This window comes from Chiloscyllium plagiosum, unplaced genomic scaffold (genome assembly GCF_037043375.1).
Source record: "Chiloscyllium plagiosum isolate Xiang-an unplaced genomic scaffold, Cpla_swu_hap1 HiC_scaffold_19, whole genome shotgun sequence".
NCBI lineage: Eukaryota > Metazoa > Chordata > Chondrichthyes > Orectolobiformes > Hemiscylliidae > Chiloscyllium > Chiloscyllium plagiosum.
In genome coordinates this window covers 29,346,041-29,368,212 of record NW_028270157.1, presented here as the reverse complement: position 1 = coordinate 29,368,212, position 22,172 = coordinate 29,346,041, and the positions used below count along the sequence as shown (strand labels likewise).

Sequence of the window (22,172 nt, the reverse complement as noted above, 5' to 3'; positions counted from 1 at the left end):
AAAATAGGTTTGTTGCCAATCCCTAAATGCCCCAGAACTAATTGGTTTATTCGGCCATTTTGAGATGGAAATGTGTTGCTGGAAAAGCGCAGCAGGTCAGGCAGCATCTAGGGAACAGGAGAATCGACGTTTCGGGCATTAGCCCTTCTTCAGGAAACCCTAGATGCTTCCTTAAAAACCCTAGATGCTGCCTGACCTGCTGCGCTTTTCCAGCAACACATTTCCATCTCTGATCTCCAGCATCTGCAGACCTCACTTTCTCCTCGGCCATTTTGAGGGCAGTTATGAATCAACAACTGTGAATCTGTCGTTCTTTACAGGCCAAACCAGATAAGGAATGCAGATCTCCTCTCATAACAGACTTAAGTGAACCAGTTTTGTTTTCACAAAATCAAAGTTTCACGCTCATCATTATTAGAGACTAACTATCAATTCCATTGAATTTAAACCTCATCAGCTACTTTGTAGTAATTTGTACCCACACTCTGAATTACTATTCCAGTGAAATAGTCACTGTGCCACTGTCTCCCCATGCCATAGATAAAAAATTTCCCAACTCTATCTCATAGCTTTAAATAAACACATTTACTGCATCAGCTTACAAAAATCACAGACTGCAGCAAAACTGATGAAAAAACATCAATACTTACCCGGAACAAGAACTGGCACATGCTGAGTCAAAGCACCAGGCAACACATTCACCAGCTCAGTTAACATGTGAAAGCAACACTGACGGGTCTTCACACTTTTCTCTTTCATTTGCTTGTGTAAAGCTTTAACAATGTTGGGAACCTTTAAAGAAAGGGATTTAAGCAGGCTCAGAATTATGCTTTCATGCCACACTCTTTAGCGACTTGAATACCATATAACTGACTGAGAAAAAAAAATCTGAAAGCAGTAACAGAAAAGATAAAATGTTCAATCAAATACCCAGCTTCAACATCGTAGCATTTCAAATGAACCACATATTCACTTAGGAGAATGCGGTCTCACTGCTCCCAAAGAGGTAAATATCACTTTAAACCTTCATCTTGCTAATTAAAATAGTAGAAAAATAAGGATCAACTTATTAATGCTATTTAGTTATAATAAAATTTCACTTTTTGGATCCAAGTATTATATAATAAACCACAAATTATTAACCAACCTCCACTGTACAATCATCTTTTAGAAGGAAAAAGCACTCTGGTCTTTCAAACTGAGCTCAAATGCAGAGAAAAATTATTTAAGGACCAGAATTCTAATCTCACCCCCCAATAACAATCAGTTTTAACACTATATAAAACTTCTAAAGAATTAAATACAATCTGTAATTTTTTTTTCAAATAAGAGAGCATATTTTTCATCCAAATGAGAAAAACATACTTTTTGCATTCAACACACACTGACCACACAATGTACGAAACTTGTCAACAAACCTAGACTGCTGCTCATGGTCTTCTATCTAATTTTACATAAAAACAAACTAAAAGTAAAAGAATGAGTTAACGTTAAGGGGGCTCACATATGGAACAATATAGACATCCATGGGAAAAGTGTATAAATTTAAAATTATTGCAGGATTTTGATGACAGAACAATAGGTGTGAAAAGGCAATGAACCCAAGCACAACATCAATACAGGTTGGCAAGAGAATTTGTAATAAAGTCACAAAAAGATAACCGCTGTAATAGCATAAGCCACTGTCAAACGTACTTGATTCTGCAGCATAACTAAAGGGGTCTCTTCTTGTTCCATTGCATCTGGGTCAAGGTGCCAGCTCTGAGCAGGCCTGGTCTGTTTGAGCAGCGAGAGATATGCATGGAAAACATCAGCTTTAACATTTTCTTCACGCTCCTTGAATCTGGCAATCAGCGCAGGCGATACTGTTTTATAAAATTCTGGTAGCATTTCATGGCGAGTGCTGACAACACCATCTAAACACTTGGCAGCAGCACGTCGTACCTTCCAGCTCACATCATCATCATCACTGTACTCATCATCGCTCCCTAGTCAAGTAAACGATATTAAAAACTGAGTGCCTTTCAAACAAAAGTGATCATAGATTAAACAACTAAATAAAAAGAAATTCACTTAGGACTTACTATGCTGGAAAACAGCACACAAATGAAAGTCATATGAGACAAGGCACCAACTGTTAAAATAACCCAGTGACTCTCATTGTTTCATATCTAATATATCACTAATATTGTTGAGTTATCGAAGGACGGGGTAAATATCAACATCATCAAGGAGGCTCAATAGCTAGCACCACTGCTCGACAGCGCCAGAGATCCAGGTTCAATTCCATCCCTAGGGGACTGTCTGCATGGGTTTCCTCTGGGTCCTTCGGTTTCCTCCCACAGTCCAAAGATGTGCAGGTTAGGTGGATTGGCCATGCTAAATTGCCAGTGTTCAGGGATGTGCAGGCTATGTAGATAAGCCATAGCAAATGCAGAGTTAGAGGGATAGGTTAGGGGGTGTGGGTCTGGGTGGGATGCGCATCAGAGGGTCAGTGTGGATTCAATAGGCCAAAATGACCTGTTTCTAAACTATAGGGATTCTATGATTCTAAGTACCTTTTCCAGAATGATAGATTTATAGCTGTTAACTAACAAGTAGTAACTCTTCTACAAGAACAAAAGTATACTCTCCAAATAATCCAAGTTGATATATATTTGTTTACATACGTTTACCCCATTAACAACTTTATATAAAATAAGAGTGTATTAATTCCAGGTTCTGTACCTTGATCATCATCATCTCCACCTTCAGATTCCATCGCAGCATCATCTTCATCATCATCATAATTGTAATTGGGATCATATGTTAAATACCTCAGGCACAGGTTAATAATGGTTGTGACATGAAGAAAAACTTCCTTTGGGCACCTACGAAACATAGTCATTGAATAAATATTCCACTTAAGCTTGCGAAGTAATAAAATCTAGTTCCAACACCGAAGTGTTCAGAAAATACCGGTTCAGCTAGTCAAGGATACAAACTGTGTGATGTATTTCCTGCTCACAGATAGACAAAACAGGTCAAACACAATCCTTAATTCCAGAAATGGATTTATTTAGTAGCACACATTTTGTACTTAGGCAAAGGTTTATTGAATCAATGACCTTTTCCCTGCAACTTCTTTTTAAGTTAAAATGAAACCGACATTGCACCTTACCTTCTTACGAATGACTCAAAGGCTTGAATGCAATATTCTCTCAGTTCATCATCCTCCACACTGCAGAACTTAACGACTAATGGAATGATTTTCTCGAGGTATTCACCTAAAGAACAAATCAATAACAATTCAAAAATTCTCTCAAATAATTGCTTAAAAGCGTTAAAAAAATTAGCAAAAACATTTTAAAAGGGACTCCAAATGCAAATTTACATTACCTATTCGGTGCCCTGCCTGCCTGCTAATAGCAGCAATACACTGAATATAAGTCCTGGTTGTAGACATGGATTCATTTTTGGCAAGCTCGGTCAACAAATGCTCAATTAGATCAACAAAGACCAAGTTTCCACAACTCATAACAAGGTGACCAAGAGCAATAATAGTTCTCTTTCGAACAGCAAGTCGGGGACTGGTAAGCTGAGGAAGAAGGCAGTTTAAAATTGATGGATGGAAATTAACCAGCAGACCTCCTTGCCTAGAAAAATAAAATGCAAAATTCCAATTATAGTTCGAACTTAAAATGACTATCTTTGTTTAAACAGAATTTAAGTTAGCTTTTAATTCTAGAATGCAGCAGGTCTGACAAAAAAGCTAACTACTGGTCAACATATTACAATAGTAACGGTCCTTTTTGCCCTGCACCACAAAGGGAACAATCTTGGAATAAGTGAAGTTAAAATGAAAGTTTCAAAAATGGACCAAGCTACAATGTTTAAATCAATTAGTCAACATTAGAACAATACAAGATGCAAACATTAACGCATATAGAGGATAAGGTACACATGTATGTTCATCACTCTATAGATATTGCATTCCACTTTATTGTTGGCCTTTTTTAAAATCAACACTGTCAAGCTTTTTGCTTAAGTTTTCCATGCATTTAAAAACAGAAAGCACTTGAAAAACTGAGCACGTCTGGCAGCATCTGTGGATAGACAAATAGAGTTGATGTTTGGAGTCCAAACACTCTTCGCAACTTCTGCTGCCAGAGCCACTAAGTTACTTCAAAATTTTCTGATTTTATTTCAAAACCACCGTTTGTTTTATTCTTCAATACATATGCTCCAGACAGACAACCAACATTTTCAAATTCAATTTACTTGTGAAGTCAACAGAAATATTTCCAATTACTGTGTCATGTGTAGTACTCTAAGACTTACATCTCAAAGTCTTAAAAGGCAAGAAATATGCTCCAAAGAAGAATGAATGGGATGATGTTAGTCTTGTTATTTTAGGCTACAGCTAGGAGTTGTGCATATTTCTGGTTGCCACACCATAGAATAGATGTGATGTCACCATTCAGGGCACAGTTCTTAGGTAAAAAAAAAAAGGAGATTTAGAGAGCATTTGAAGACAACTTTTTTAATCCAAAAGGGTGGCGGTCATCTGGAATTCCATCTCAAAGTATGGTAGAGTAAGGAACCCTCAAGACATTTTAGAAGTATTTAGATGACCACTTGAAACACATGAGCATTCAAGGATACAGGTCACATGCTGGAAAATCAGATTAGAATAGATACTGGATGACTAGCACTGTTTTTATGCTATAAAAACCCCATGGCTCTTATTTTGAATACACTATTTTTATTAACTCTATACCTTACAAAAATAGTGGTCTGATTATTTTATGGGTTAATGGGATGTGAGCATTGGTACACGTCCCCAATTGCCCCTGAACATGGCTTGTTAGGCCATTTCAGAAGTCAGCCAAGAATGTCAGTTATATCAGGTAAGGTCCACAAATCTCCTTCACCCAAGGACATTAGTGAATCAGACAGGCTTTTTACAGCAATGATGGTTTATCACTGTCAACATTACTAAGTCTAGCTGTACATTTCAAATTATGAATGGAATTTAAATTTCATGACCATTGTGGGATTTTAACACACACCCCTTCAATATTAACCCGTCATCTGGATTTCTAGTTCAGTGACACCATCACTATGTCACTATTTCTCCCCCTACCATTGACTGGAATGACAGGATGCGGTGGCTTATATCACAGAGGAGGTTTGGGTGTTATATACCATAGTTAAGGAGCAGTTATTACATTAACAGTACTTAACATGCATGAACTGTCAGGACATAGGTTAGTTTTAACCTACTGATATGTCATCACAATAACAATTGTGATATTCAAAGAACAGCAAGTTCGAACATGTGTGTGTTTGGTTCAAGAAGCAGTCATGTAAAGCTACCAGCTGTTGGATTGAATGTGACTGGACACCTCAGAGTCAGAATCCTTGCTAAAAGTAAAGCCACGGTATTAGGTCACACAGGATCTCTTCAATAAACTGCACTTCTGTTGTGAGTACAAGTTAGAAGCGTTGGGAAAATACAGAAAGGAAATAGCAAAAGGTTACCAGCTTCGCCTGTACAGTTTTCTTGCTATAAATTATATTTTAATCCTTTCAGATTGTTTCATTTTACAAATTCTCCCTTTCATCAAATTAAGCCTCCGTGCTACATTTCATTATTTTATCACTACTTATCAATTTTGATTTTAATCACAAGCTCATTTAAGGTTACTGATCTACAATTCAAAATGGTTAGTTTTCTGCAAAGCTTAGTAAAACTTGCTGTTGTGCTGAGTCCCAAACAACACCATCCACTTTTTTTTCTGCACATTTTCCCTGCCCCATGGCAATTTCACACGTCATGTTACACTGGACTAATTAAACTGACATATTCACAAGGGTTCTGTTTCTGAGAAGCCCCATGAAAGATTAAATTCATGAGTACAAAGCTCGTTAAAATAGGTTAAAGTGGTTAAAAAAAATGGTGGATACGCAATTTTTGTCCAATGTTGATTTTTTTGCCACAGATAGATGAATTCTCAATTAGCGATTTTGCCGAGAGGATTTACTGTATAGAGATTTGTAAGGCAGAAAATTAAATGTGTAATTCAGACAAAAGCCTCATAAGTACTGTTGTGAACTTCAGCACAATTCTCACAACTGTGCTTTTGCCTTAATCTCGTTGACATAATTAGGTTATGCTCAGTCTATTTTCCCTGTTTATTGCTAGAGTATGTGCTGGGTGAATTTTGCTCTTTTGGCCTCCAACAAAAACTCGATTACCTGCTTAGCATATCTGCCATGATGTCTAGTGCTTCCAATTGAACAGAGACATCCTCCTGTTTCGCAATTGCACTAGTGAGGCGGCCTGTGATCTTTTTGCAAACGTTAGCTGCTAAAGCAGATCCTAGTAAACAAATACAAATTTGAACAGATCTCAGATAAATAACAAGAATGTGTTTTAAAATACACCCAGTCATTGAAAGATGTTTGGGTAATGTTATAGAACAAAGGGACCTAGGGGTGCAGGCACATTTTTTTTGAAGTTTGTGTCACATATAGATAGGGTGGTTAAAAAAAAGTTTTTGGCAAGCTTGCCTTCATTGCGGAGTCCTTTGAGTATAGGAGTTGGGAAGTCATGTTGAGGTTGCACAGGACATTGGTGAGGCCTCTTCTGAAAGACTGTGTCCAGTTCTTGTCGCCCAGTTACAAAAAAGGATATTAATAAGCTGAAGAGGGTTCAGAAGAGATTTACCAGGATGTTGCCAGGTATGGAAGGTTTGAGTTATTTTTTTAAAAAAAAGGTAGATAGACTGGGACCATTTTCAATGGAGCGTAGGAGGTTGAGAGGCAATCAGATAGAAGTTTATAAAACAATAAGGGGTAAAGAGTTAACGGTAGTTGTCTTTTTCCCTAGGATGGGGGATTTCAAGATTGGGGTGACATTCTTAAGGTGAGAGGAAAGGGAAATAGAAAAAGCATGAGAGGCAAACTTTTTAAAGACAGTGGTTCACATGTGGAATGAATTTCCTAAGAAATTAGTGGATGCGGGTACAATTGCAACGTTTAAAAGACATTTGGATAGATTTGAAGGGATATGGCCCAAGAGCAGACAGGTGGGACTAGTTTAGTTTGGGGATCATATTTGGCATAGACTGGTTAGACCAGAGGGGCTGTTTCCATGCCATATGGCTCCACAACACAGTTGGATGCAAAAATAGTTTTTCACTGTCACATCACTGTCACATCTTTTCAAATTAAATGGCACAATACAGCTTAAAATTGCTTTTTAGCCAGAGGTGACCTGGAACTTGCAAAAATGAGAAAAATGGGTGAGTTAGTTCATTGGTCAACAAAGTATCTTTAAGATAGCTACAATTAAATGTAAAAAAATTTTAAACAGAAAAACTGAATAAGGAAGACATGATGGAAAGTGAATCAAGTACTGGTCGTAATTTTAAACTTTTTTAAGCCCACTTCTCAGTCACACGCTTTCATCTAATTATCTTTTATTATATACATCTCCTTGTGATAGGTTTCTAATTATCTAAGATCTTCTTTCACTCAGAACTAACTTCTGTCCACAATGACTTGAAATGCTGCTTCCAAGGGTGGTGGAAACAGGTGATCAATGATTTCTAAAGAAAATTTGATGTCCAATCTATATGTAAATTTGCAAGGCCACAAGGATGGAACAGATTGGATTATTCAATAGACAGCAATAATGGATTTGACAAGCCAAACGGTCATAAGAGTCAGAGATCTACAAAACAGAAAAGTCTCTTCAGTCCATCAAATTCACACCAAAACCAATAACTATTTGAATCCCATTTCCCAGCCTTGTATGTCGTTTGGCATTAAATACTTCTAAATACTTCTGGAATGGGTAATGAAGACTTCTGCCTCTATCCTCCTTAAGGCAGTGAGTTCCAGATTCCCAACACCCTTTGGGTGAAAGATTTTTCCTCATCTTGTGTCATAACTCTACAAGCAAAGACGTCAAAATATTCAGACTAATATTTTACTGTTGTTAACTCGTCAGCAATCTAAAGAACCCAGTCAGAAATTAAATGAAGCAATTTATTTCAATCTCAGACACAGATCTTAACTGCAAATTTATAATCCAGTTAATGTTAAATTATTGTAACATAAATCATCAACCATTTTCACATATTTACATTGTCAATTAAATTTATTCACTAAACGTGTCCAAATTCAACTATCAAGAGCTGCCATCCATAATTCTAAGATTATTAAACAATGGTTAATTATTTTGCTGTTGGACTTCTGCTAATATACAGAAAAATATGTTAATTTTTTCACTCAGCAATTAACACAGATCCAATTGAGAGATTGCTAATTTAAATGCTAACATAATCATCCACTGACAAATAATTAAAGTGAAGGGTCACAAATTTGTTATGTACCCTTTCATATGAGCAAACATACGAGTTAGGACCTGGAGAAAGCAGTCTGTCACCTGAAACGGATTCTGACCCCAATGTATTTTCTTGGCTCCTTTTTATAGCTCTGCCTTCAAAAAATATTCAGCGACTCTGCCTCTAATGCTCTCTGGGGAAGAGAACTATACATGACACTCACCAATTTTTCTGTCTTAAATAATAAAATCCTTATTTTTGAACTGTGCTCCCTAGTTCTAGTCTCTCTTACAACATCCAGCTTGTAAAGCCTCTCAGAATTTTAAATGTTTCAATAAGATCAACTCTCGTTCTTCTCAGCACTGGAAAATACAGATACAATGTGTCCAAACTTTACCCCTAAGACAACCTCTTCTCATCCTGTGAAAGGGTCACTGGACCCAAAATATTAACTTTGTTTTCTCTCCATAGATCATGCCGGACCTGCAGAGGTTTTCCAGCTTCTGATCTCCAGCATTTGCAGTTCTTTGCTTTTTTTTCTTCTCATTCCAATATACCTACCATTTTCCACTAACTAGCAAACCTTCTGTCCATACTAATATGCAAGTCCCCTATATCATGACCTCTTCTGTTGTGCAATAACTTTCATTGTCAGAAACAAAACAGAAGTTGCTGAAAAAGCTCTGCAGGTCAAGCAGCATCAGTGAAGAGAAATCAGAGTTAACATTTCGTGTCCGGTGACCCTTCCTCAGAGCTTTTCGAGCAATTTCTGCTTTAATTTCTGATTTATAGCATCCACAGTTCTTTCAGTTTTTAACCTTTGTTGTCAAATGACATCTGGAAATCTAAGAACATCACATTCACAGGTTCCTTTTTAAGTCAAGTAGAACATTGCTTCCTTCAAAAATTCTAAAGAATGATTCAAATACAATTTCACTTGCTCAAAATCATGTCAACTTTGCATAATGCACTGATATTTTCTTAGTGCAGTGTTTTAACCTCCTTAATAATAGGTTCAAGCATTTTCCAGATAACAGATGGTAAACTATATGTAGTTTCCTGCTTTATCCTTTTTTGAATGTTGGACTTACATCTGCTACTTTCAAATGTGATGGGAAATTTCCAGAATCTACGTGATTTTAGAGGATTAAAGCCATCACAACTCCTCACGTCACTTCTTCTTAAACTTTAGGATGAAGTCCATCAAGACCAGAGGAACACAACTTTTAATTCTATTAAGTTTTCAATACCATTTCCTACATTCCTTCCTTCCATCTGATTTCATAATTTGTGGGATATTATTTATATTGTTACACTGAAGAGAGATGCACAATATATGTTCAAACATTACTTCCTACTATTAATTTGCCAGCTCTCTCCATAAATTACTTTTTAAAAAACATACTTTTAAAACTTTGTTTATATTCCAGCTACTCTTTTTTTTAAAAAACCCTATTTTTCTTTCTTGATTATCTTGTCAGAGAATACTTTCCAGTGTCCTTATAATGACAATTTCTCCCCCCCCCCTCCGCCTTCAAAATATAAACTTACCACTAGAAGCTGGAGGTAACTCTCCAATGACGGTTTTCAGTCCAATACTGGAAATATCCCTCAGTTGCTCCTTATCTGACAACATATTGGTACACAATGTATCCACAATTGTTTCCACCTGATATTCCTTCACTTTACTGACCAATGGACCAAGGCTGAAGGATAAGTATGAAAGACATGCTTAAACAGAGCTATCATGAGACATTCAAAACTAAATTCCTGATAAATTAATATTTAAATCTGCTGCATACACATTTTCATAACACATCTATTAGAGAGATTGCACTTTCCACAACCTGTTTACTATTTCCTTATGATGTCTGTGATTATTGCTATTGGTGAACTTGAACTGATTGACCAAACTGATAATTTTACTTCTAAAGCAATTGTGCCTATAGTAATGACTATAAAGGTTTGTCAAACACTAAATCAAACACATTCCTGCCATAAGTTCCTCCAAGCATACACAAGCTATCACTATAAAATCTGTGTAGCTTCCAGTATATCCTTAACAGGTCATTTGGCTTTCTTCTGTATTGTAAAATACTATGGCTAAAAGTGAAAAGTTTTTTTAAAATTACAAGTATATTTACATGTACATGTATAAGATTGCCGATGGCAAGTTGGCTCATCATTACACGCAACACAAAATGTACTGTACAGCCATATTGTGCAATCATTATTTTAACAGCACATTAGACGTAGATCAGTAAATTATATTTCTATGCTTGTTCAATTAAACAAGTACAGGTGAATGTTTTGTTGTGCTGAGTCAAAGCATAATACTATATATAATGTAATTAAACTCAATATGCACATTAAATATGACTCACCATTATTCAGGCCAACTGATATTACTATATCCCTTATAACGTATATACATAGTTAAATCGCTTTATTAAGACTCCTAAGCAGTCACTCAGACATTCACAGAGATCTTACTCATCTTTGTGTGTCAACAAATTTTGCAATAAAACAACAGAGTTGGATATCAAAAATGGTGGTCCAAATTCTGTGGCTGTTATTACAGCTATTAGCTCAGTATTGGAGATCCCCACACTGGGAAACTGACAGCAACTTCTGACATGAACATGGAATTACAAACAAAAATCTAGAAGTTGCTGTCAATGATGTCCTGCTCTTCTAATGGGTGCATGGTCTCAAAACAGAAACCTTCAGAAATCACAAAATTGAAAAGAACCTCCCTTTGTAAGCTGTGACATCACTGTTAAAATCTCCTATTATGCCTTGTAATGTGATATAACTGGATTGAAATGGTGTACTGAAGTGATAGTAATTGACCAACCTTGCATCAATACATTTTACATTCGTATTTCATATGTTCCCATTTCAAGAAGTAGAATTTTAATTAAGTTTATAATATTTCAGCATATGTGTATGCGCTAATCAGTTATTCTGTTCGACATAAAATGTATAAAAAGCTTGAATTAAATGACTTGAATTTTGCAGTCAGCAGCCAAGTAACTTTCTCTACGGAAAGTGGTCTGTTTCTATCGTTAGAAACAGTTTGAAATATGCACTAGCTGCTAGGTCCTAGTTCTGATAACAGTTTAAATGCATACTTGTACTCTGGAAACTCTGGTACACAATGCAGTAATTGCACAAACACATGCCCACAATCAATCTGAAACTACTTAATATACTAACATTTCAGCATTAGAGTGGCCATGACAATTGAAGCAAATGTTCTATCAGCTCTGTGGCAATACTGGCAAATTAATCAAACTCCATACTCTCTCTCCTTATCACTGAATTTTTTTCCCCTGCACATATTTACCCAAACCTCTTCTTGTGTATTACTATTGAATCTGCTTCTACTCACTCTCAGTCAATGCAGCCCAGATCAAAATAACTTATTGTGTCAAATGAAAACATTTCCTCATCTCCTCTGGTTCTTCTTCCAATTATTTTAACCTAGATCATCAATCAGAGGGCATAGATTTAAGGAGCCAAAATTTTATGTAATAATAAAACTTATTTATAAAGTACTCTTAAAAGTGATAGAACATTCACCAGAACACAAACAAAGTTTGATGCTCAGCCACATGCAGACACAATAGGGTCAATATAAAAATGTTAGTCTGAGATTGGCTTAAGCAGTGTCTTAAAAGGTTGTGGGGTGGCGGCAGAAACTGAGGTATTTAGGGAGGGAAAATCCAAACTTAGGGTCTTAGCAAAAGTAGATGCAATGGGAGTACTGCTGTTGTTTTGTAAATACTTTTTTTTTGGGCCTTTGGTTGAGATAGTGGACTGAAATGAGAAATGGAACTTTTAAAAACCATGCATTAAATGAGGGATTACCACATCTTTTGAAAACAAGTAACCCGACACTCATTGTATTGTTTAGGTTACTACTCATGAGGTGGGGGAAACGTGCAGATGAGCTGGAGCCACAAGTAGTGTATACATGGAGATTCAGCCAGTAGCAAGGAACCGACTGTCATCAATAACTGGTCACTAGTCCATAAACCAAAGGCCTTCTGTCTGTCAATGATTGTGTAGCTGGCTCCCAGGTAGCTGAACGCCTTAGGGTAGTGAACAAGTTACAGAGAAGCTGTATCAATTTTCTCTGCAGTAAAAGAAATGTAAACCTGAAGGAAACAAGTTTTTTTCCCCTCAGTAGTTGCCATACATCTGTGACTTTTAATTAAGTCAGAGGCCTTTGTAAGTGTGAAACCCGAACCTCCTGCAAACAAGATCAAGAAGCTGAATTATCTCAGCAAACCTTGTGAACAGGAACCACTGAACTGCTTTCCCAGTATTCTCCTTCACCCATGTGTTTTCACCTCAACCGTCTGCATGGGTATAAAAGGGTAATTATAATGGGGTTTAGAGTTTTAACTAGTAGAGTTATATGCTGATGGTTCAGGTAAATTGGAGAATCTTGCATACTTTTTAAAATCTTTAATTGTTCTGCTCACCCTGGGACTAAGGGAGCTTGATTTTCAGCTTGCTATTCCAGAGGTACAACAGTTTGGACAAGTGCCCTGTTAGCATGTATCTGTTGTCAAGTGCACATAGGACAGGTTACGATGTAAAGGAAAGAAAATAATTTGCGAATAGAAACAATGGGAAATACAGCAAAAATAATGAAACACTAGCTTTTTTAAAATAAACAACTAGTGTTTTAGAAAGAAAATGAATTTGACAGGTATGCTAAGTAGTTTGATTTTGATGTTTTCCATGAAGTAATGAGCTTTGTGTTATAACCTTCAGAAAATTATTTAGCGATTATATTGCTCCACCTCCTACATTTTCCAGGCAAAAACCTGTATTGTTTCAAAGATACAAGTTGGCCATTTTCAACAATTATTCATCATCATCTGGTATTTTGCAGCACCTATTTCAAAGGTTCAGAATGATACAGGTAAAGCTGAAGAACCTGCCTTCTTCAGAAGGAATGTCAGGGTCAGAATTACCAATTAGTGTAAGGAAACATCTGGGGTAGGCCATGATCTCACTTTACATTCAGAATACAATCCCTCCATGCCAATCAGAACATAAAGGGCTCCTCTCTAAAAGTCTTGCATAAAATATGGCCTGTACATACACACTTGGTACTGAATGACAATGACAACCTGAATCATAACCCAAAAGCCAATGCTCTCAAGTGAGGGAGATGATAACAATATATAAAAAAATAAAGTTGCAGTACTTTAAGTACTGGGAGCAAAATAATTCTGACATGCTTCCATACTTAATTGGTAAGTACAGGTGAAACAGTAATTATAATAAATCTACATCTGCACCAATTTATTCTACAAGCAGATGAATTTTTTGTTTACCATTTAACAGCAAGGTTCTGCACTTCACCATTCTTGTCTTCCAGTAACTTCAAGATCATCTTAACCACTTTTCGTTCACTGTCATCATCCAACTTAATAGAGTCTTTCTGCAATTCTGTCATCAAGTCATTGGTTGCCATAAATCTGGAAATTATACAAATGAAATTAATTTTGTTACGAGTTTTGTATTAATCCACTGTTAGTAATTACTCAACAGTACATGCTTATTTTTGCAATGACACAAAACGGGTGACCAACTGCATTATTTCACGAATAGCAAGAACCTATATAAAGATAATGATTTGGTTATATTACTCTTGTCAATCGAGAAATAAAACCTCGGGTATCTCAAAGCATAAAGCCGATTATGTACCAGTTCAAATAAAATACAAAGATTCTAACATTATCAAAGAAATACATTTGACCTAGCAACTGAAATGCAATTCCTTCCCACAGACTTCCTAGTTCTCTCCCTTATCTGAATATAGCCTTGATCGAAGTATGAACAAAAGCTGAAGAAAGTGACTGCCCTTGACATCAAAGCAACATTTGACATGTGACACCTAGGTGCCATGTTAAACTGCTGTCTTTGGAAATCAAGGGAAATCCAGAAGTACAAAGGATGATCGCTGTACTTGGAGGTCAATAATCTGTTTCAAGACACCACTGCAGAAATCCTTTCAGATGGTGCCTCAAGACCAATCACCTTCAGCCCCAGTCACTGCTTCCCACAATAAGACCAGAAATAGCAACATTGGCTGACCACGAATGTTCAGCTCGATTAGCAAGTCCTTTGATAATGAGCAGTGTGCATTCACATGTAGCAAGAGCTCGACAGGGTTGACACGTGACAAGGAGCATTCATAAGACACATGCTAAGCAATGACCATCACCAACAAAAAACCTAACTAACATCCTGACATTCAATGGCATTACCACCAACCAAATCCTGGGGATCCCCAGTAATCAGACACTCAACCAGAGCAGGTCAAATATTCTGTAGCACATGCCAGCCCTTGTACCTTAAAGCAAACTTTTCAGTGATCACAAGACTTTTGAGATCTGGAGATGATACATAGGTTTGTCAGAAATGGTCATTTTTTGGCATTTGTCTTGTGAACTTTCCTTGCCATGTGTTAACCCCGTCCAGCTTCTGCTGCAGGTGCAGATAATACAGAGCAATTTAACGAATTTGCCAATAAAGGTGCATTTGATGAGCAACCCCTCCAGTGTATTCTCGTGACCAATCTCAACACCAAGCGCAGAGAAGGATGCAATTTGACAAGTTAATTTTTAACCCATCTAGTTGGTCCCACTCAACTGTTCTTTCCCTTTTAAGTATCCAATTCCCTTTTGAAAGTTACTCTTTAATCTGCTAACAATTTTCCAAGTACTGCAGTACAAATACTCTCTTCAAGAAACATTTCTTCTTCTCTCCCTCTTCAATTGGAATTATCTGGAATCTCTTCTGGTAACCAAAGTTCCTCCTAAAATAAACCATTTTCCCCATCAACGCCACCAAAACCACATATGTTTCTGAACACCTCTTAAATCTCCACTTAGCTTCTCTATCCCCTCCATTTAACAGAGGTGTCTTACCCTGGATGCCAACCACTCACACAGACCTTTATATTTATTATTTGTTCAAGAGATTTGGCTGTTACCACAGCCAATATTAATTATCCATCCCTAACTGTCTTTGAGATGGTCCTAACCTGCACTCTTGACTCAAAGTCCACAGAATGTAGATGCAGCCACAATGCTGGTAGGAAGGCAGTTGTCAGTTAAGATCCAGTGACAATAAAAAATTAGCATTATGGGTCCAAATCAGGCATATGACTTAGAGGGCAATTAGCAGGTGGTGGCATTTTCATAGACGTACTACCTCAATCTTTCTAGGTAGAAGAAGTCAAGAAGCTTTTCCGAATTGCTGCAATGTGGCTTGTAGATGGTACATGCCTATGTGCTGGTGGTGAAGTTACTGAATGTTTAAGGTTTTTAAGGGGTGCCGATCGAGTATGTTCCTTTGCCTTGGATAACGGAACCTTATTGGCTTTATCAGGACAGCATACATTCAGACTCAATAACATTCCATCTCTCATCTAACTTGTATCTTGTAGATAGGAAAACAATTAAATGACAGAAGAAAGTGGAGGAGACCTCAAACAAGTATCCTCACTCATTATGACTGATCTTCTTCCTTAACTCCACTTTGGTTGGCTACCACAATTCATTGAATATATTTATTAAATTTGTTGCCTCAATGACGGAATATTCACAATTCTATAAGCAGACAATCCAAAAATTCACAACCAAGTGAGGAAATTGCTGATCTGAAACCCAAAATGATCAACCCTTTATTCAGAGACTATAGCTTCATGTTTTGGATAACGAATCTCTGTCTATTCTGGCAAGTCATTTAAAAACCTTCAATGTTTTAATAAGATCTCTTATTCTTCTAAACTCCAGAGATTATGAACCCAATTTACTCATTTATTCATCTTAGCTAAATCTTTTCATTCCAGGAACAATATAACAAGCCTTTGGTGTACCTCCACTCCATAATGCAAGTACATACAGCAATCAATGTTGTCAGACCCCAAAGTTTCTGCTATATCCAGCAGATTAAGCTGCTCTTTCATATCACAGAGTGGATCAAATTATTTGAAGACTAGCCTCTTTGGCAGTAGAGACAAAGAGGAGGCTGAGATGCATCAATGACCATTCACTTCTAGCTGAATACAATTGAAAATGTTTCAGCCTCGTCTTTTGCACTCAAATGCTGGGTTCCATCATCAAAAATTAGGAACATCGTCCCATTAGTTGACAATTAAATAACCTAACAGTTACAGCTAAATGTACAGAACTGCAGAGCTCTGATCTGATCCATTAATGACAGCATCATGTAATTCTTGTGTATAGCACTGCATTAGGGAATAACTGGGTTGCCTTCGTGAACAGCTGTTCCCTGATTCTACACGATCTACTCAGTGTTGCAAATTTCAGCCATAAGTCTTCATAATTCAACAGGCCAATTCTCAACTCTCAGATCTATGGGCACAAAGGGCATATAGCCCCATGAGCTTAGTCTGATCTGCTTTGATTTGTTTCCTTCTTTGCCACCACTCTGTCTCCTCATTAAGATGTTGTGACTCAAAGTGCAGCACAGCTTTATGGTCAATGCTGCTGTGCTCTCAGAAGAGCATGTGAATGCCTTTGAAAACAAATATTTGTCTTCTCTGAGACTCTGGTCACTTGAAAAACAAGACTTGAAGTGGAAGACAGCTGGCCCACCAAAGGTGATATTACAGGAGATTTACACAAACATTTCTGGAGCTGCATACAAGGAAGACACCTGCATTTGTGTGATAGTCCTTCCATTCAGTCTGGAAAGATGCAAAGACATTGCTCATGAAATTACTTCAATAGTATAATACTGATACACAGTCCTAGTCTGACTGCAGGACAGAGCTGTAGCAACAACTGCTACTGCAACGCCTGTCAAGGATCCAGTGCTCAACATATTCCAGAGTCTAGGTTCCAGTGCTCAACATATTCCAGAGTCTCCCATCAACACTTATGGCACATAGAACGTTTCGCTGAGTAGTTTGTTTTGATGACAAGGACAGGTCACATTACTTGCATGCAGAATTTAAGATATTTAAAGTACATTGCAAATCTAGTGCAGAGTGGGTAATAATATGGCAGGATGTACAAACTGTAAATCATGTTATTTTTATGGTGGTTAGTTCAGTTCTGGCATTGAGGTCAAAGAAATTTACCCCCAAATAGTATTGTTGTGGCACCAGATCTTTGAGGTGAAAAGCCTGTGACAGGTTGATTGTATGTCTAAGAGGGCTACAACAGTGCGGCTTACCCCAGTACAGATTTTGAAGTCAATTGTTGCAGACTTCCACTCAAGAGAGTTGCAGTCACATCATAATGAAGTATTTTCAGGATCATAAGGACTTATCTCAAACCTAAAAATTTGGAACACAAAACCTCATGATTTACTGAGGGAAATACTTTGGTTAGGTTGATGAATGCAATGAAGCATTCTTGACACTGCCTTTGACGTTTTCCTTGGATGTGTCGTGCAATTTCAGAGGTTCGCCTGTAAGGTCTAAAGGTAAAACTGTGGCTCAGGAATTCCTCAGGAAGTAGACAATTGAGCAAAATGCATGTCAGGATTTTTCATGCTGTGGAAAAGGAGGAAATACCTCAATATAGGTACATTTCTCACAATAGACCTTTGTATTGTTGGTAATGGTACGGTGGGAAAAATGTCAGGCCACCTTCTAGAAAACAACTCAGCATTACTGATGTTCTTCAGCATTTCTTGGATTGTATCACTTGACCTGTTCTGAATCTATCCCATTTAAGACATTAGTAACACCACACACCATGATGGAGGGTGCTCTCACTGTGTACATATGCAGTCTCCCCACAAGATCTGTAAGGTGGTCTCTCTTACTAAAACTGTTATGAATAAATGTACCTGTGACAGATGGATTGCCATAGACAAGTTCTTTTCCCTGGGGTGGGGGAGTCTAGGACTAGACAGCATAGGTTTAGGGTGAGATAGGAAAAATTTAAAAAGGACCTAAGGGTATAATTACAGCATTTAAAAGACATCTACCTGGATTGGTATGTGAACAGGAAGGATTTTGAGGAATATGGGCCGAGTGCTGGCAAATAGGACTAAATTAGCTTGGGGTATCTCGTCGGCATGGACAAATTGGACCAAAGGGTCTGTTTCTGTTCTGTACATCTGCATGACTTTATAACAAGATCAAGTAAACTTTACCCCTTGTGGTGATTCTCAGCACCCACTTGACATTCATCCAAAAGAATACTGCCCAAAGTTAGGTACAACACTCCAGCTAAGGCCCCAATAATGATTTATAAGCTTTGCGCATAATTTTATCTTTGCACCGATCATGACTGGTTTAACAGCATTGTCAACTCATCATGCTTCCTTTAAAGATTTGTGTTCCTGAAGGCTCTGGTCACCCTTTGATCATCTTAAAAATTATTTCATGTGGTTTATCTTGACTCCCTTTCCCTACAAAAATGCATCACTTAATACAGATCATCTCTCCCTTCCTGCTGGGTTGAAATTATATTTCTTCTTATTCAGCACTACTGTGGGAGAACCTTTACCAACCATTGCAAAACGCTCACCACATTTCCAAGAGTTAAAATCCAAAAACTGTCATATCTCCAGGATAACATTCTTTTTAAAAAAAAAACCCTTAATCATCTGATGCTATTTCGATACTTCAGTCAGTGTAAGTTCAGGTACTATTTGTGACCTCAGCACCAAAGTTAGGGACTCCAACTCATAACTGCAACCTCTCCTGAAGTCTGTGTACAACAGTTTACAAGATTTGACTAGATGCAAAACTATGCACAGTCAAATATTGAAGTAACACTTTAGTGCTAGTTTACACCGCAATAAATTTTCTTTTTGGGCGAGAGAACGCAAAGTGACAAGTATCCATGCAGCCTGCAATAGGATTGGGGGAGGTTCAGGAGGAGAAAGAAGGCAAAACTGCTGGGAAATACAAAACACGTTGCTTTTAAACATGTAAAAACAATCATGGCTGTTTCGTCACAAGCTTTGTTATAATTAGATGATTGAATGTTATGGTACCGGTGACTTTCAATTGATTTGGGAGAGCTTCAAATTCTCGATGCGGCTTTCAAAACCTTAAATTTGCCGCAGTTGGTGGAGCCTGTAAGAGCTCAGATCGACGACTGTGAGTAAACACTTATCCTCATCACCCTCTCGGAGACACGGATCACTGCAAATTGGCATTCAAAAACAGTCAGGCTCCAAACAGGGAACATGTGCACTGCCTACCGAGGCACTGGAGCTTATTCAAGCAAAGCGCGGGGCCGGCTCCCTCCGCTAACCTCTGAAGGCTTGGGACGAAGGGAAGGGACAGAGGAGAAGGAGGAGGCCTTCACATTGTGAATCCTTCCAGGGCACATGGAATGGGAGGCGGCGTTCATTGAGCCAGGAGCTCTCCCGGACTCCGCTGTGCCCGCGCAAACTTCAGAGAGATGGAGCCCGCCGGAGCTGCATCCCGAGACAGAGAGGAGGAGGGAGTTACCTGAAGTCCTTGTCGCTGGAAGTCATCTTCTCCAGCAGGTTGGAGATGTGGTAGGAGGCACTCGCCATCTTGAGGCCTTCACTCCCGCGCTACCGCTGCCGCCGCCCGTTGTGGTTCCACGGCTCCCAGCCCCCGGCTCCACCTCACTCTCTGCGCCGTATCTCACCCCGGGTGGAGGGGAGAGGGAGGGAGGAGACGGGCTGCACTCAGCCGGCTGTTCCCTTGGGTGTGAGGGAGGGGGGGGGGGGAGATTCTCTCTGTCCGAAGCGAGGCCTCCGCCGCCGTGTGTCTCCCTGGAGCTGAGGCCCCTCCCACTCACCCTCACCCAGCAGAGTTCACCGCGGCTGCGCAGTGCGCTCCAGCACATTGCTTCCCCTCCCACTTCCCGGCTCGTGAAGGTGGAGTCAACTTCAGGTGAGTTCACCCGCGGGCGGCCCAATGGCGCCGTCAGAATGTCACTACCTCTGCATCGGGAGATCCCAGTTCAAGTCTCACCAATATCACCACTTTGAGTTTCAAATTAATACCATTGTACATCAAGCAACGTAGCAACCCTCTGTCCGTGAACTGGTGAGGGGATTGAACCCAGTATTCTGCATCTAGCCAACCGTTCTTTATAAACGAACAGATGTAGAAAATAATCAAGGAAAGCTAAGGCAATGCTGTACACCCTGGACAGGGTAATAGGTCTGAACATATTAAGGAATTGGAAATTCTGGGAAGCATCGAGATAGATAAATCTCCAGATATATCTGAGGTTCCGAAAAGAAGCAAAGAATAAGATTGCCATGTTTCTGGTAATACAATCTTTGCGTCCTCACTCTCCACGGGAGTACGACTAATAAATGTAAATCCCTATGTCTGTGGTAATTTAAGGTACTGGAAATGATCCTGAGAGGTAGGATTTATGACTATTTGGAAAAACATAGTTTGATTAAGGATGTAACTTTGCTCGCTGAGCAGGAAAGCTCATTTTCAGACCTTTCATCACCATACTAGGTAACATCGTCAGTGAGCGTCCAGTGAAGCACTAGTAATATGGCCCGCTTTTTATTTATGTGATTAGGTTTCCTTGGGTTTGGCGATGTCATTTCCTGTGGTGATGTCATTTCCTGTTCTTTTTTAATAAGGAATTGGTAAATGGGATCCAAGTCAATGTGTTTGTTGATGGAGTTCCAGTTGGAGTGCCATGCTTCTAGGAATTAACATCTCTGGGACACCGTACCCACCAACACTTCCACCCTGTGGCTGAACACTTCAATGCTCCCTCCCACTCCGTCAAGAACATGCAGGTCCTGGGCCTCCTCCACCGCCAAACTGTTACCACCCAATGCCTGGAGGAAGAATGCCCCATATTCCACCTTGGGACTCTGCAACCACACGGGGTAAATGTGGATTTCAATAGCTTCCTCATTTCCCCTCCCCCCACATTATCTCAGTCCCAAGCCTCCAACTCGGCACCGCCCTCGGGCCTGTCCATCACTCCCCCCGCCCCCCCAACCTATCATCTTCTCCTTCACCTTCAACCACCTATCACTTTCCCAAGTACCTTCCCCCCAACCCCAGCACCCTCACATTTATCTCTCAACCACGACCCACAAGCGTCATTCCTGATGAAGGGCTTGTGCCTGAAACGCGATTCTTCTGCTCTTTGGATGCTGCCTGACGTGCTCTGCTTTTCCAGCAACACACTCTCGACTCTAATCTCCAGCATCTGCAGTCCTCACTTTCTTCTAGGAATTCTCACACCTGTCTCTGTTGGCTTGTCCCAGGATGGATGTGTTGTCCCAGTCAAAGTGGTGTCCTTCCTTATCTGTATGTAAAGATAGTAGTGAGAGTGGGTCATGTCATTTTGTGGCTAGTTATGTTCATGGATTCAGGTAGAAAGTGAGGATTGCAGATGCTGGAGATCAGAGCTGCAAATGTGTTGCTGGAAAAGCACAGCAGGTTAGGCAGCATCCAAGGAGCAGAAGAATCGACGTTTCGGGCATGACCTGAAGAAGGGCTCATGCCCAAAACGTCGATTCTCCTGCTCCTTGGATGCTACCTGACCTGCTGCGCTTTTCCAGCAACACATTTTCAGCTCATGTATTCAGGTGGCTAGTTTTCTGCCTGTTTGTCCAATGTTGTGTTTGTTACAGTTCTTGCAAGGTATTTTGTAAATGAAATTAGTTTGTTTTTAGTCTGTATAGTGTCTTTCAAGTTCATTAGCTGTTGGTTTAGTGTGTTGGTGGGTTTGTGGGCTACCATGATGCCAAGAGATCTGAGTAGTCTGGCAATCATTTCCGAGCTGTCTTTGATGTAGGGGAGAGTGGCTAGGGTTTCTGGACATGTCCTGTCAGCTTGTTTGGGTTTGTTGC

The 22,172-nt window shown here is 39.0% G+C and overlaps 1 protein-coding gene across 1 annotated transcript in view; it reads right to left on the bottom strand.

The window, feature by feature from the left end:
- The window catches only part of cand1 (cullin-associated and neddylation-dissociated 1), a 32,337-nt gene extending 12,269 nt beyond the window's left edge, over positions 1–20,068 (bottom strand). The window contains exons 1-9 of the mRNA XM_043709633.2: positions 19,813–20,068; positions 13,694–13,837; positions 9,888–10,042; positions 6,241–6,364; positions 3,379–3,635; positions 3,161–3,266; positions 2,728–2,870; positions 1,696–1,988; positions 651–792 (exon numbers count right to left, since the gene is read on the bottom strand). Coding sequence (XP_043565568.1) covers positions 651–792; positions 1,696–1,988; positions 2,728–2,870; positions 3,161–3,266; positions 3,379–3,635; positions 6,241–6,364; positions 9,888–10,042; positions 13,694–13,837; positions 19,813–19,880 — 1,432 coding nt within the window. The 5' untranslated portion in view covers positions 19,881–20,068. The remainder of the gene's footprint in view (positions 1–650; positions 793–1,695; positions 1,989–2,727; positions 2,871–3,160; positions 3,267–3,378; positions 3,636–6,240; positions 6,365–9,887; positions 10,043–13,693; positions 13,838–19,812) is intronic.
- Between the last annotated feature and the right edge of the window lie 2,104 nt (positions 20,069–22,172).